At 39.9% G+C, this 16,160-nt stretch overlaps 3 protein-coding genes and 1 long non-coding RNA gene across 5 annotated transcripts; 3 read left to right on the top strand and 1 right to left on the bottom strand.

Annotated features, from left to right (window-relative positions):
- The first annotated feature begins 1,950 nt into the window (after positions 1-1,950).
- LOC115743375 (protein transport protein Sec61 subunit beta-like) lies at positions 1,951-4,549 on the top strand. Of its 2 annotated transcripts, XM_030678127.2 has the most exons (3): positions 1,951-2,126; positions 2,854-2,890; positions 4,007-4,549. In XM_030678127.2, the coding sequence occupies exon 3, from the start codon at positions 4,009-4,011 to the stop codon at positions 4,249-4,251; it is 243 nt and encodes an 80-aa protein (XP_030533987.1). In that variant the 5' UTR covers positions 1,951-2,126; positions 2,854-2,890; positions 4,007-4,008; the 3' UTR covers positions 4,252-4,549. The 2 variants fall into 2 exon arrangements, with proteins under 2 accessions (XP_030533987.1, XP_030533986.1); XM_030678126.2 differs by lacking the exon at positions 2,854-2,890 and having other exon boundaries at positions 1,958-2,126.
- On the top strand, positions 2,137-11,486 carry LOC125313846. Its single transcript, XR_007197521.1, has 5 exons — positions 2,137-2,489; positions 3,889-3,892; positions 5,882-5,891; positions 11,245-11,255; positions 11,473-11,486. It is a non-coding gene; the product is annotated as an uncharacterized LOC125313846 (long non-coding RNA).
- On the bottom strand, positions 5,351-9,999 carry LOC115743374 (probable magnesium transporter NIPA2). The gene is made up of 9 exons (XM_048274533.1): positions 9,754-9,999; positions 9,393-9,618; positions 9,179-9,235; positions 7,622-7,712; positions 7,328-7,488; positions 7,101-7,228; positions 6,890-7,027; positions 6,547-6,639; positions 5,351-6,036 (listed from the first exon to the last, which is right to left on the bottom strand). Exons 2-9 carry the CDS (start codon positions 9,517-9,519, stop codon positions 5,860-5,862), a joined length of 972 nt encoding a protein of 323 aa, XP_048130490.1. The 5' UTR covers positions 9,520-9,618; positions 9,754-9,999; the 3' UTR covers positions 5,351-5,859.
- A 2,522-nt stretch (positions 11,487-14,008) lies between the features above and the next one.
- LOC115743386 (putative pentatricopeptide repeat-containing protein At1g10330) lies at positions 14,009-16,160 on the top strand. The gene is made up of 2 exons (XM_030678139.2): positions 14,009-15,862; positions 15,971-16,160. Exon 1 carries the CDS (start codon positions 14,126-14,128, stop codon positions 15,527-15,529), a length of 1,404 nt encoding a protein of 467 aa, XP_030533999.1. The 5' UTR covers positions 14,009-14,125; the 3' UTR covers positions 15,530-15,862; positions 15,971-16,160.

Genomic DNA, 16,160 nt, shown 5'->3' with positions numbered 1-16,160 from the left:
AATAATGATAAGAAAAGGCAAACGTCCATGATGAACTCCTAGCACTGTATCAATCTTGCCCTGATTAATTTCTGGCATCAGCTCTACCTTGCCCGGATCGATATCTGGCATCGGCACTACCTCGCAGAACTCTCATCTGCTAAATTGAAAAAAACAAAAAGAAAAATGTCAACTGCACTCTTCTTCCCACTGCCATATCTGCATCGGAAACTCCTTAACCAATTAATGGCGCTGTTAAAATAAATTTCAGCATGGCACAGTTAAAACTTCATCTTGGCATTAAGCTTTCTCCACACACCCATTTCTCCTCAACCAACACTTCTCTAGAGCTAAACTGGTTGGTGAAGAAAGATTCTCTTAGCATTTTGTAGTCATCAGCTGATTAGTCATACCCAAACCCGTGGAAGTAAACATACAAGAAATCCTTGGGGGCTGAACTGAGTGTCAGCAACTCACTAAATTCCATGGTGCTCAGGGTACAAACAACGAGACAATCCCAGTAGGCTAAGCATACTAATCCATCACTTGCTGCAATGTCAAGCATGTCGCTAGTATAACGCCTCGCTGGGCTATTGATTTTGGTTATGGCCTGTTCATTGCATGAGTCATAATCCATGGTTTGTAGAGGACAGCTTCTGAATATTCTCTTGCAAGGATTTGAACTGCATCTAAGCGCCTGTCTCAGGTGCATCTTCACGAGCTGAGGAACAAAAAGTACTGAACACCATCGCTTGCTGACGCACTAGAATTGCACCAGGGACTCAACAGGCAGCCTTAAGTGTATGTGAGTTTGTCCATCGCACGCTATTCCAATGAAGAAGTTGCAATACCAGTATCTGCTACTGTTAGCCATGGAGAGACATCTAACACGAATGAAAAGTGCTCTGTTTCTTCATCACAACTTTTCATGAATGACCTACACCGACCATCATAACTTGAATCAGGCGAACACAGAATATCCACAGACAACAACCCCCTTGTGCTCGCTCGCATTCAATCGCCTGATCAAGGACTAGACCGTCCCATCTCCGAAAAACTGGTGAAATCCGTCTCAGGCTGCAGAATGCAGAAACCACTCAATCCATTTTCGGGGTCAACTCAATTTCATGTCGAGCAAGAATAATTGTTAACAGTCAAAGGGACATAAAACTCCTGGTATTATCCTCCCAAGAAACATCCTATGTGACTCAAGACTATCATTAAAATAGATAAGCTTAGACTAATTGTCTTTATTAGGCAAAATGATACAAATAATTCCTGAATTTTAATCAAATGTACAATATAGTCCATAAACTTTTAATTTAACCAATATAATCCCTGAATTTCAACCTAATGTGTAATGTGGTCCCTAAACTTTTGGAACATGTTCAACTTAGTCTCCGAACATCCAAAAGTTTATTCATCATATTTTCACATCTATGATTTACATATACAACATATAAGGAATCGTATTTGTTAAATTAAAAACTCGGAGACCACATTTCATATTGAATTAAAGTCCAAGAATCATGTTGGTCAAAATAAAAGTTCATAAGTTACACTACATATTTGATCAAAATTCAGGGACTATATGTATCATTATTCCTATTTATTAGGATTGATCTTTATATTTTTCATTCTACTTATTTATATACCTTTCATATGTGGTAGAGAAGACAAGAAAGAGGAGGAGGAGGTGGACAATTTTGGTTCTAAAAAACGACAATGCTTAGGAACAACTTTGTTCCAAAAAGTACGATGCACTGAAGAGATTCTACTTACGTCCTTTAAGGAAGATGTGGCATTTGAAGTCGTATGCATATGAAAAGTCACAAATTTCCAAAGTCCACGCATCCGGCCATCTTGTAGGTGGGGCCGTCGATTCCGACGTGGCGGAGAACCATTGGCTGCTTGTACGTGGAGAAGGCTTTAATTCAACTGACTAATAAAACTGGAAAAAAAAAAAAAAAAGGTGCGAATTTTATAGTACTCCTCCTCTCTAGTCCTGATCAGAATTCAGGAACTCAACTCTCCTTCCGTTCGATTTCGTCATCGCCCGTTGAAAGATTGCATTTTTCAGCGACCCCTCGGGGAGTTCAATCCGTTCGTCGTCCGGGGATCCAATCCTCGTATTCTTAATTGACGAGGTAATTTCTTGGCGTGTGTTTTGTTTTTTTTTTTTTTGCTTGATCATCTTTGCTTTCGTTTTTTCTTGGGCTAGTATATCTCTTCGATTCGTCTCTTCGCTGATCTGATGGCTTCCTAAACGTCGAATTTGGCAGATTCTTGCGTTTTTTTTTTTTAAAAACTTTTCAATTTAATTTAGAGTCGGCGTCTTGCCCCTGGCGTGTCGGAGATCTGTGTTTTTACTGTTTCGACGCTCTGTACGTTCAGATTCCCGTGTGCTTGTGCATATGCGATCTGGATTCGAGTAACAAGAACGTCTGGCTTCAATAGTGAATCTGGGTCGTGAGATTTCGAGGTCTGGACATTGTTAGCAGTGAGTCGCTGTTTCTGCTCTGGGCATATTGTATGACTAATTTGTAGCCGTAGAAAGATGTCTGTTTAATGTTTATAATGTAGTTAATGGACTTGCTGCCTCGCCAATTTAGGCTTCAATTTCTTGTTTTGTCCTCTTTTTTTAGCTAAGCAAATTCCTTCTTGCACCTATCGACAAGTGGTCTATCTCGGCGGTGATCTTTGGAATGATGATAGAGAGTTCAATTTGGAGATGGCCTGGCCTCAGGCTAGAATTTGTCCTGTGTTGATTATCTGCGTAGTTACCAGAATTTTTCCAGTGGATTCATGCCTGAGTTGTCAGACAGGGTGTGTACTCAATCTGATGCGGCCTCCCTCCTTCCCTCTTTCTTGTAGGGCTAATCTGCTATTTCCATTGTTCTAGAGCCAGCAGGCGGGGTTTCCTCTTTCTTTCTTTCAGCGATGAGGTTGACTGTTGACTTCTTATAAGAATTGCCAACCTTTTGATGGCCCTTGATTAAGAATTAGGGAGAACTACAAAAGCTATTGTCTTAGGTAGCTCTGGTCCTCATACTGGGGGTGCTTTCAATTGTTGTTGTGACGTGTTGCTTTGTGTGAGGAGAGAGATAGGGAGGGGAAGAGAGATAAAGCTGATTTACAGGAATTGGAAGGGTTAAAAAATAGGTATGTAACTTTGAGCTCGTGGAACCCACGTAGATGTTGGCTAGTTCCAACTTACCATATTGGGAAAGTCTACGGTCTAGTCCAACAATTACAGGATGTGGTTCTGTATGTTATCTGGATTGCTGGATTGATAAAGAAAAAATTTCAACCAATCAGATGGTTTTGAAAGATTGGACTTACGAATATTTAAGGAAAATTGCTGACTATGAAATTGCCAATGTTACTGTTGATTGAGGAAAACTATGACAAGATGACAATTACTCACATATAGAGCCTTCAGATTTACAGAGTGTGAAGGAATGATCATGGAAATGAGTTACTAAGAATAGAAAAAAACAAGATAGATATATTTAGGTTGATTACGATTCATGGAAAGTCACGAACGCTAGGATATTCAATCTTATGAGACTTTAAGGTAAATTACCACATGTGAAGGGATGGTTGCTAACTTCTCATTTAGAAGGTCTTTAGGACAATTTTGAGGTATGCTATTGGTTAATTACCAAGTGTTAGCACATTTGATGATAAATTACTAGTCACAAGGTAAACAAGCCAAGACAATTACAGGTAAGTTATGACCCATAAAGTTAAAGTACTACCTATAAATGCAATTGATTTAACGGTAGGTTCTATATTTAAGGCTAAAATATGGGACTTGTCCGGTCTTGTGCTTATGGGACCCTATAAGCACCCTTATATTAATATGCAAGGGAGAGGCAGTAGCCCCAGCATTGTATTGATAATAAGGCATGTCATGATGTTGAATGCTGAGCTGAGAATTGGTTGTCAAGTGTTCCAGCAGTCTTGCTTCCTGAATGAAAGGATTTTGGAGAAACAAGTCTTATATTGTCTGCAACTTTTCCAGAAATGGCTTTAACCGGACCAACTCCGCCCAGAGGAAGTGCAGCTGCCACCGCAAGCATGCGGAGGCGTAGGACCGCTAGCGGGGGGGCCTCCGGAGGAGCAACTGGGACCATGCTCCAGTTCTACACAGATGATGCTCCAGGACTTAAGATTTCTCCAAATGTTGTCCTTGTGATGAGTATTGGCTTCATTGCATTTGTTGCTATTCTTCATGTTATGGGTAAGCTCTACTTTGTTCGGAGATAGGCCCGGGACGCTGAAGCACCTGTTTAAAGGGGTCCAAGTGCTACGGTATTAGTTCTAGTTCATCTTTGGAATTGGCTAGCTATGAGTTGGATCGTAAGAACCCAGAAAAGTTCGCCTAGTTACCGTCATCGTTTGAGATACATAGTTTTGGTTTCATTAAGTCACAGGGCAAGATTCAGCCCCATGTGTAACTCCTGAGAAGCGTCTCTCAATAGCATGACGTTGAGGTTTTCTGTTTCTCGTTGTCCTGAATTTGTCTCTGAATTAAATCATCTTTTGTGATCAGGATTTGGATGTTTCTGATACGCTGGTGTCCTCTCATGTTGCTTTGATGTGCATTTTTAATGCGGACAGTGAATCGGAAGGCATCGTTTATGATTGGCAATTGTTTGCCCACCCCTTTTACTTAGACAAGGTAAAACGAGACGATCTATAGAAACCCCTTGATATCTACTGGACCTGACAACAGATAACTAAAAGCTAATCATTTAGCCCCATCTTTTTAAACTTTTGTCCATCTCAGGCAGTTTGGCAGCATTGCCCATCACCTCTTGTTTTATTTATTTAACAGGTTTATGTATATAGGGTTCTCGTTGTAAAGGATTTCCCGAATATTGAGTAGCTGTTGTTAAGCCGGGTAGAATACTTTATGAAATGGGCAGAGTAGAACACAAAAGAGGACTAAGATTACAGGAGGATTAGTGTATTCTAGACCACAATACATTTTTTTAATGGCCAACCTCATCTGTTTCAGACAAGAACTGTCAGCAAGTGTTTTAACCAACTCCAAAGTGACAATTTGCAGATATATGGGGGTGCTTCAAGGTCACATTCAGGAAAAAAAAAAAAAAGGAATTCTAGTGTTGTAGTTCTACTGTCAATCACATTCTCAAGCTGAATGTGAGTATATCTGTGTTTGTGCTGCTTTCGGAAAGTGCTTCGTGAATTCTGAGTTCGCCCAAATCGGAGCATTCGCTCCTAGAGAAACGAAAAAGGAGTGCTGAAAAGAGAACGTTTGCCCCTTACATAAGATAGAAATATGTAGGCAACCTCTTCTTTTCTGCTTTCATTTTAGGCTATAAAAGATAAATCCAGGTTGGACATCATAAACTTCCGCAATTTCATTCTGAATATAACAAAGATACAACACTAACACGCACAAGCTAATGACCAGAAAAAAGATTGGTATAGTGTGGAATTTCTTTGTTTCAAACAATTCATAACTACTCCAGAGGTTCCTGCACAAGACAAATAAAGCTTTGCTGGACATATTCACAGTGCATCAAGATTCTGTTCACTGGCGGAGTATGGGAAACCAATATAAATGGCAAAGTAAAAAAAGTGGAAGCGAACTGTCGGTAAAATAACCAAAGATTGATCCTACATGGGTATCACACCATTTTGCCAATCCCCACAAAACTATGTCGGATGGTGCTCCGGTATTTTGGCATTGACAAAAATTTAAACCTTCTTTCCCTCCAGCGCCAGTCATCTTCAGGTGAGAAAAGTCTGTTGTTCCTGTTCTCCCTTGTGCTCATTCCCATGTACATTCGGAAACTGCCAGGGCGGGCTTTTAACAAGAAAGGTTAGATGCATCGATGACTCATACTATCCATCGTTTGCGTTTGAGTTTGGATTTTGTGGACTTGAAAAGACCGGAGGGGTGTTGGAGGTTTTCTCATCTCCCATGTCTTTGGTTTTGTGAAGAAGGAACGTTCCGGAGAGTATAGTGATGAAACCGCACAACTCAGTAACGATTTGTGATGCATTTTGAGAATCCCAGTCCTGCATTCCCAAGCATACCGAGGGAAAAAGAATAAGGCATACCGTCACTGCTTTAAAATGCTGAAAAAGCACAATGGCAGATATGCATTATCGCACAATGATGTCGAGCAAATGGAATTAACAAAGAATATGCGTCTCTCTAAATTGTATAGACCAAAGTTTCTCAGTGTCAAGATCTGCAGACTGGATCAGTAGCCCAATCAATCCTTGTGCCAATAATTAAAAATTTCAGAGACCTAGTTGTGTGAAGCTTGAGCTCAAAAGGTTAAGATCGCCCCGTAGACTATAAGATACCAGATTGAATTTAAAAGATACTGCTTCTGTATTTTTTCGAAGCGACACTAGTGCTTCTGTTGGGATTGTTTTGGGCTGCATACATGTATCAATATCCACATGAATAAAATGTATTATTTTCATATTCCCATGAGGTCAAATTCTTCATGTGGACAGGGGGTTTAAGTCGACGTGCATTTCTTTTACTAACACAAACAACAGTGAGTCTTATTTTACCTTGAACATGATCATGCTGGCAAGGATGGTGAATGTCGTGAACATCACATAGTACACTGGAGATATTACAGCAGTATTGAAGGTGTCGAGCGCCTGTCAGAAGAAACATTTTGACTCATATAATTGTCATTCAATCAGGGGATAAGAAAATCTGGACCTATCGAGAGAACAAGCAATAAATGTGAAAAGGTGATACTCTACCCCATGCATCAGACTTAGGTCCTTCATCCAATCAATTCTTGGATTAACTTCGTAAAAGGTGGGTGGGTGTAAAATCTAACATTTACTGAAACGTCTTGGTGAAAATTTTGAATCTTTCTTGATTGATAGATCTACAACTTACCTTGTTCAAGAAGTTGATCTGCATGAGACTAAAAAAGACGACAACAATGGTGAAGAACCATGTCGGGAAGTAAATGAATTGGTTCATTCCTGAAAATGTGAGCTTCAGGGCGATGCCCAATGCTTTAACACTCATCACCTGTAGGAAACATTAAAGTTCATTGCGGCTTCGAGAAATTGATGTAGCTAGAGTTCTAAGATAGTACACTGACCGTTAGAGAACCCATGAGAGAGCAAATCCCAATATAAACCATCATATTAGTAGGTCCATAACGTGGTGCATAGCAGAAAATAAGAACAGCAACCACGATGAGAACTACAACAGTATACACGATAAAACCTGTCGCCAGAGGAGAGTTTCTTTCAGCACAACATCCTCAAGACATTCAAGGAGTATTATTCGAAGTCTGAAGGGTACTTGTTTTAACTTGACTGATACCTGGCTGGGTGGCGAGGCGCCACAATTGTTTAACGGATTCAATGTCTCGTTCCTTTGGAGCATGTAAGACGATGCTCGTGGAACCCACCACACAAAGAACACATCCAAGCACACCAAAGATGTGCAATTTCTCCTCCAAGATAAAATGGGCAAGCACTGCACTGCATCATGGTTTTTAAGATCGGTCATCGCTGAAAAATAACAGCTTCTAGAATATTAAATATGTCCATTTTCTTATTTCTTGTAGATTTAGAGACAGCTACCTTATTTACTTGACAATTTCAACATCAATACCTGAAGATGATACTCAGTGCTCCCAAAGGTGTAACAAGAATTGCAGGAGCATATGCATAGGCAGCGAAATTGGCAATCTCCCCAACAATCACTGCCAAAAATGCGATGAAGCAATTAATTGATCACAACACACCCGCCATTGTATGAACTTAAGGTCACAAGAGGTTGAGAAAATGCATGTTAAACTCAACTTTGGCTCATCTATGTAGCGGCTATATGCAGGAAAATGAAATTGAGACTACTAGGGAGGCAAGTTCTCTAGTAAAAGAAGAGCTGGATAATCTTTGCTGCTTTTACTAGTGACCCAAAAGGGTTCAACCACAACACTATCATGCGCCAAATTCTCCTCTCTAGAGTGCTGATTTGTCTAGCTGTCTACTGTATCTAGCTCCTTGATGAATTGATTTCTCTTTGGCACTCTCTAGATAAGATTTAATCATTAGCATTCGATGAATTATGGTGGATTTGAGTACATAAATGTGTGGTTTTATCCTAGACAAAAACTATATCAGTCTAACTAAATTCGTATCAAATAAGTGGATCATAGTCACATTGTCCATCCCCTGATGCTATAAGAAAGATTTCTACGACAATCTGATATGTAAACAGCATTGGAAAATTAAAACCGAAGACAATAATTGTTTTCCAATTGTCTTTGAACAGATCTTTCTTTAAACTTAAATCTTGATCCTTTCAGGTCAAGGAGCATAACATTACCCATATCCATGTTGCAATTTTTCATTCCTTTTTCAGTCAAGAGACTGCCTTCCGACCAAAGCAGTAATAATTTATCGAGAAGCTAAGAAGTAGGAAGGATTCAAACACAGAGGTGCAAGAGAGATCGTTGTTCGTGTATCGGGAAAACTTCTGGTTTGGAATTCCTCGTGAAGTAGACAAAGCTTGGTAAGAACTTGCAATACAAATGAAGTTCCTGCAACAACATAAGACCTTCCTAGTCCCTCCTTCGCCCAAAGAAAAAGAAAAGTAAGGAAAAAGAATTTAAGCACCGGATCCTAGGAGCTATCTGAACCTGCAGTCGAAGATTGGTCTGTTGGTAACAAGAAGAAGAAAAAACGGGAAGACATGTCCCAGGAAGAAGCAAGAATCAGGTTGATGGGCCTAATATAACGGCACAAAAAAATATTACCCTCTCTGACTCTCTGTAAGTGAACAAGGTGTGCAGGCACACGACCATATGCTCTGGCTGTAATGGATGATTACAGATACAAAGACAATCTTAATCCCCAAATACATCATCATAAGAAGGTAGTGCACCTTCCATATGATGGAATTTGACTAACCGACGTACTGATGCCATACTCAAGTAAGAGCTATAGATGTTTAAGCTTTCTCACAGGATTTCATTTGTTCAGAGAGCATTATTTGTAACAAAGGCGCTAGCAAATCTTTTTACCACATGAATAGCCAAAAAAAAAATAGTATTTACTTGAATAACAATCACATGCACAACTCTCCATGTCCTAACAATAAAACCGCGAGAAAAGCTTCAAGAAACATGCTCGATGTATCAAACAGACCCAGAACGTTAGAACTTACTGGTTATCATTCCTACCCACCACCAGGGTTCATATAAGTACGAATAACCCCCTGAACCTGTAAATAGGCAGAAAACTATCAGACATCAAGGGGAAAAAAACTTTTAACACCCAAAGCCATCTACACCAAATACGCCCACATTCTGGGCATAGAAATTCCCGGAAAATGAAGCTAATTCAACGAGGAAAAAGGGCAAAAAAAAAAAAAAGAGAACCTGCTCTGACTCCAGTTATCCCAGCTTTCTTCAACCCCTTTTTCTTGACAATGAAGCTAGAACCGATGAAGACGCTCGACGAGAGGGCCAAAACAAGTCCGTGCACGTTATCAGATGACATCACCATTGGGAATGACAACACAGGAGAATCGAACTTTCGAAAAAAAATAAATAAAGCTCCCTCTTTTACAGGGCCAAAATCAAGAAAACACCAAGAAATCAACCCCTGCAACAGACCCATCAAAAACCACGATGAGAAATTCAAGTTCTTGAAGCCCACAGACGTGTAATTCATCCATGCTCACGTTACACGCCCATAAGACCTGAGGAAAAGGGGAAAAAGAGATAGAGAGAGAACGTACAATTCAATCCAGGAGGAGGAAGAGGAGGAGGAGGAGGCTGCCTAAAAGCCAACCTCCCTTTCCGCAGCGGTGGCGTAGCACCAAATTATCCTAAGGACGACGATGCCTCTCCTCTCTTTGATGGTTTCGTGGTCTACAGGCTACTACGTTCATGGAGGAGGGGAGGAAAGAGAAATGCCAATACTACGAAATCATCACAGAGAGAGGAGAGAGAGAGAGAGAGAGAGAGAGAGAGAGAGGAGGGCAGTCCGTTACAAATGGGGGCGACAGAGAAGAAGAAGAGAGCGAGCAATAGAAAAGCATGGCACAAATTAAGGTGGCCAACCACAACTTTCCGTTCGTTTGTACGATTTTTAGTGAGCTAGCTTTCTCCATGTTGTGATGATGTGTGATGTCGTTAACCAGAATTGGCTGTCATTTACAACTACGACCCAAATAAAATAAAATAAAAATTAGCGTACGTGGTTTTTTTCTTTTTAATTGACATTCAACTAACGTTTGACTCGTCGAAAGGCAAAAGGAAGAACACGGTTGAAATCCAGATATGGAAATTCAATTTTTAAGACGTGGGAATCCTTTTAGACGGGGTCATTGCATCGCGTGATAATTATCGAAATTCGACGCCTTGAATTAATTCCATTAATGGTTAAACACGATTAATCAATTGGCGTAATTGGGTGCTTGTTTTTGAAAGTCATAAAAGTTATCAATCATGACGAGATATCTTTCTTGTCTTACACTATTACTAGTGAAAGCACAAATACATGGTGTGTTGGCAAAACCCAACATTTAAAAAGATTTAGCCAAATCGATCCGTCATAAAATACTTGGGACGATTAATTGAGGGAAGACCTCTCTTATATTCCAATTAGGCCAATGGCTAATCTACCATTTCGTAAATTAAGATATCATATTGTTGAGGCAACTTCTAAGTAGAATCCTGGTAACCAAGCAGTAACAACCGCACATAGATTTCAACCGGAGGTTAATAAAAAAAGGGTAGAATTGAGAGATTTTGCGTGAAAAATTTCTAGAAGAGCATGATGAATTTTAACAAAAGAAGCTACACCGAACAGCCCGCGGCCCGGGGCGGCCGTCGCCGACGCCGGTGGTTAGCATCCCTTGACTTCGTCGCTGCCGATAATATATTCGAAGGTCGATCTCACTCCCTTCTAAAGTTCCTAATCTTTTCTTTCCTAATCGAAACTCTCCAACCATTTTAAAATGAGGGTTTGGTGCGAATACCAATTATCAAATTTCAATTAATTGGCTCATGTCCTGCTTCTTCTCCACACGCATTAAACATGGTGGATGAACACTCCAATCATGGTGCGTAGGGGGGATATCCTCTCTTCCCCCCATCGAATCTCTTTGCCAAATAGGCAAGACCGAAATTATATTTGCGCGCTTCCAATCGCGGGGGGAATGCGCGCAAGCACAAGCAACGGAGAGCCACTTCGCAATCATTTCTTTCTTCTTCTTCTTGTTAGTGAACTCCTGGGTATATTCCAATCCTAAGATACCTATGAAATGCCGTCTCTTTCTCAAAGATTTCATTCAAATCTCAGATTTTGTATCGCATAATTCGTGAAGATGATGAGCGCTTTGATTCGATAATCCCTTGAATTGACGTCGGTTTCTAGAAATTCCTCCCAATTCGACTTTGTTCCGAAGTTACCACCCGAGCTAGATCACCTTGATCCTAATAACGGGGAAAGTTATTTAAAAAAAAGTCATATACTTATTGTACTTGTGCTAGTTCAGCCTTACACCTTTTGATTGTATCAATTGAGTCTTAAACCTCTTCACATTTTGTCAATTTATTCCGTCTAGCCAATTTTGATTAGAAGTTGTTGATGTGGACACTCCTACATGGTAATTTTAATATTTTTTATTAAAATTTTCTTTTCTTTTCTATCTTTTCTTATTGTTAAGGGTCAACAAGGGGCTTCCGGCCACTAGGCAAGGGTCTACGAGCCCTCGCCCACCCTTGCCTAGTGGCCGGGGACCTCTTGCCAATCCCGAACAATTAAAAAAGAAAAGAAAAACATAGAAAAAAGTTAATTAAAAAATAATTCATCAGCGTCGATCTTACCACACCAGACGATCCGCACCCATGTTATCAATTATCGATCAAAATTAGCCGGATAGACTCAATTGGTAAAATATATAAAATAAAAAAAGGTTTACAATTAACTTGACATAATTAAAATATTTATGAATAAACTAATACAAGCATGCCCAAGTGTGATGAGTGACCTCCTAGGAAGGTGCCTACCCGTACCCAATAGACAAAACTATAAGGCTCGGTATGGAACGGGTCAAAAGGACAACACCCCAGTGAGTTAAATCCACGGAGTCACAATATGGCTGCAAAGTCCTACCTATACGCCAAAGGACAAGATCGTGAGGTCGGTATGGGACGAGCCAAGCGGACAATACTTCAATGCCTTAAATTCAGGGCGTCACAGCTGGAAGTGGCGACGCGTGAGAGGCGCGTGAGTGAGAGAGCGGGATTTCGCAACTTACACACGGACACATCACATACATTGGCTTGTAAAATAGTACTAGGATAAAGCCAGACAAAGAAAAAAAAAAAGGCATTTTAGCTCTTTTATGTGCACATGAGTGACGTGGAAGAAATATGTTTTTTCAGACCAAAATGCCCCCGGAAAAGGAGGCGAAATGTGCATGTGTTCAGCCATGATCTCAAGGGTTATTGGGTCAAAACAGTCAATTTCACGAGGTATTTTGAAACAAAGTCAAGCGCGGGAGAAATTTCGAGAATTTTTGCTCTTTATGTGTTTGGATTATTGGATACTTGATTGATGAAGTAGCTTAATTATGGAGTATATTTCAACCCATCGATACTGTCTGTATTTTTTTATGTAATGTGAAAGAACAAATTTCGCTACAATATATCTCGTAATTGTGTATCATATTGGAGTATGAGCTTTTCAAGTTTTTGGAAATTATCACCTCATAATCATTGGCACATGTGAGAAAAACGACACTAATTATGCCATAATTTTTGTGGGACGCTCAATTTATTGTCATAACTTTTGAAAAAAGGATTAATATCATAAAAAACCTCAAACTTGTACATACGTGATAAATTTACCCCAAACTATTTTTTTGACAAAAAAAATCTCAAACTAGTGCACATGTGATAAATTTACCCCAAACTAATTTTTTGACTATTAAAAACACCAAACCGAGACATTTGTGACAAATGTATCCCCAAACTAATTTTTTTTACTACTAAAAATCTCAAATTAGTACACATGTGACAAATTTACCCTCCGTTAATTTCTGTTGAATTGAATTAATACCACAAAAAAACCTTAAATTGATATGCATGTGACAAACAGTGAGTAAAAATCCAAATGTGTATACCTAGCAATTACCACGTATCATCCAATTCAAGAATTTGACGATAAAATTTAATGAAAACTAACATAAGGTAAATTTATCACGGGTATACCAGTTTGAGGTAAATTTGTCAAGGGTCTACTAGTTTAGGATTTTTTGTGGTCAAAAAATAGTTTTGGATAAATTTATCGCAAGTGTACCGGTTTGGGGTTTTTCATGATATTAACCCTTTGAAAAATGTTACCCGAGTGAATGATACTATATCGCTCGGGTGGCATGCAAGAAAATGATGACATCAGATTGAGCAAGCAGGAAAAAATTATGAAAATGATTATGGTTTTGTTTGGAGGAAAACTTCATGTTAAAGGAAAACACATTTTAGGAAATCATTTTTCAAGAAAATAGTTAATTTTTCACTGTTCGGTACTATGTGACCAATTTTTTTTTTTTTTTTTGGTGTTTGGATTTAATTTGAAAAATGATTTTATCTTAGGCAAAAAAACATATGAACTTTTAAATTATTTTTTATTTATTTTTTCTTTCCTTTTTTTTTTTTTTTCTTCCTCCACGGCGACCGACCGCCACGGCCACGGGCGAGCTCGATGCTCGCCAGATCCGATGGCTTCGAGCTCGTTCGTGGCTTCCGCCGATCGGTTGTGGTGGAGGAAGAAGGAAAGAGGAAATGAAGAAAAGAAAAAGAAGTATAACATAAAATAAAAAAATTATTAAAATATAGAAAAATGTCGATAGGAATAATTTCGAAAAGTATTTTTATTTTTTAAAATTTTAAAATAATTTTTTTAATTTTATGCATGAATTTTCCGTCCACTGAATCATGTTCGACGAATCAAAAGGATGAAATTGTGTCGTTTCCCTCCGGCGTTGCATCCGGAACATAAAATTCTTTCCCTGATAATGGGAATTGCATAGCAATACTCTCTCGCTGTTCTATCTTCTTTGTTCTTACCGAAGCTTCGGTTTTCTTTTTTGTCCTTCCCTATGCATGCAAAACAGGGGAGTGAACATCTACTTCGACTCCTCCAATGTCGTACCACTCAGCCAACACAAATCAAGCAAATCCATGCCCTCCTCATCACCAATGGCCATCTCCTCTTCACACCCACCCAATGGACGAGCACTCTCTTGTTCAATGCGCTCATAAGAGGCTACTCCAACTTTGGCCAGGCTCGCAATTCCCTCCTCCTCTTCACTCACATGCTCGCTCAGCAAGCGCCACCCAGTGATCTCACCTTCACTCCCCTCGTAAAAGCTGCAGTTTCGTCGGCTTCATTAGGCACAGCCCTTCATGCCCAAATGGTCAGACGAGGTGTGTCTGGCGACCCGTTTGTCCGAGTGTCGTCCATTCATTTCTACGGGCGAACTGGCGAGCTGGCCAGTGCGTGTCGGGTGTTTGAGGAAATTCCCAAGCCATGCGTTGTGGCATACAATGCAATGCTTGATGCGTTTAGCAAGAATGGGTTGATAGACTCTGCTGTTTCGCTCTTTTCTAGAATGCCGGGGCGAAACGTGGTGTCTTGGACTAGTGTGATTAATGGGCTTGGTAAAAATCTGCGTTTCAGAGAGGCCCTTGAGTTTTTTCGAAACATGATGGTTCATGAGGATGTAAAGAGTGGTGTGGTGAAACCAAATGAAGCTACCTATGTTATCCTTCTTTCTTCATGTGCTAATTTTCCTGGAGGAGGTGCACGTGACTATGGGAAGCAAATACATGGATATGTTGTCAAGAATGACATTGGGCTGACAGCTTTCTTAGGGACAGCATTGATAGATTTCTATGGCAAGACAAGTTCCTTCAGAAATGCTATAAAAGTTTTCAATCAAATGGGTGTCAAGGAGATTTGCACGTGGAATGCACTGATCTCCTCCCTTGCTTGTAATGGTGAAGAGAAAAAGGCTCTTGCTATGTTTGAGCAGATGAAGATGAAAGGTTTGTGCCCTAATGAGGTAACTTTTGCTGCGGCTCTAACGAGTTGTGCACGTGGAGGATTTGTTGACTCTGGTTTCGAATTGTTTCGATCTATGGTTGACGACTTTGGGTTGGTACCTGTGATGGAGCACTATGGATGTATGGTTGATCTGTTGGGCAGAGCAGGACTTTTGAGGGCAGCGATGGACTTTGTAAAGAGTATGCCTTTCGAGCCTGATGCTTCTGTTTTGGGGGCTCTGTTGGGTGCCTGTAAAATTCACGGAGCTATCGATCTTGGAAATGATGTAGGGAGAAGATTACTTGAGATGCAGCCACGGCACTGTGGACGATATGTTATATTATCGAATATACACGCAGAGTTGAACAAGTGGACTTCTGCTGCTGAGCTGAGGAAAGCAATGGAAGGGCTCAAAATTCGGAAAGTTCCAGCCTTTAGTCTGATTGACTCCCTCTAGGATATAGTGTCACTTCTACATACTGGTTTTACCGTTTTGTCCTTGAAGAGATCCACAGAGTTCAACTCCTTTAAACTTTTGCATTGGAAAAGGTGAACATAGTGTAGATCAATCTGACTTGTTTGATTTTGGAATTGAATGATCGACCTATTCATACAACAAGAAATAGCCTGTCGTAACTGCTAAGGACATTCTGCAGCACATAATATTCTCTAGGTGTTTGATCGAACAGGAAGGTGTGAATAACTGCAATTTGATTTCTCCTTCTGAAGCAAGAGCTTATACAAGGAACTTCGTCAATTTGCAGATTTTTTTTTCTCTAAAGCGTCAAAGGTGAGTGCTCATTGATTTAAGTATGTTAAGGAGTTGAGATTATCGAGAAATAGGTAATTGTTTGATTTTGATGTATTGGCTAATTTGTTTCTTTTTTGTCCATTTCAGCCTGTAGGATACAGTTTGAAGCGCTTCCTCCAATCTCGGTGATCATAGCTTTATGAAGTTTACATACTGAAAAATTTTCTAAGCTGCTGGCCGTGGCACTGATCATCAGCGGAGGGAGAATAGGGTGACAAGTCCTCCACTTTCATAGTGTGGAGGTCAGAAAAGCAATTCAGAATAATTGATCTTCATC

The sequence above is a fragment of the Rhodamnia argentea genome, chromosome 1 (assembly GCF_020921035.1).
Source record: "Rhodamnia argentea isolate NSW1041297 chromosome 1, ASM2092103v1, whole genome shotgun sequence".
NCBI classification, from domain to species: Eukaryota; Viridiplantae; Streptophyta; class Magnoliopsida; order Myrtales; family Myrtaceae; genus Rhodamnia; species Rhodamnia argentea.
This window is presented reverse-complemented; position numbering and strand designations above follow the sequence as displayed.

Coding starts and splice junctions, on each gene's coding strand:
- LOC115743386 (XM_030678139.2), top strand. CDS start 14,126: ATGCATGCAAAACAGGGGAGTGAACATCTACTTCGACTCCTCCAATGT.
- LOC115743375 (XM_030678127.2), top strand. CDS start 4,009: ATGGCTTTAACCGGACCAACTCCGCCCAGAGGAAGTGCAGCTGCCACC.
- LOC115743374 (XM_048274533.1), bottom strand. CDS start 9,519: ATGGTGATGTCATCTGATAACGTGCACGGACTTGTTTTGGCCCTCTCG. Junction 7,229..7,327: donor GCGCCTCGCCACCCAGCCAG/GTATCAGTCAAG, acceptor CTCTGGCGACAG/GTTTTATCGTGTATACTGTT. Junction 6,037..6,546: donor CCAGCATGATCATGTTCAAG/GTAAAATAAGAC, acceptor TTGGGAATGCAG/GACTGGGATTCTCAAAATGC.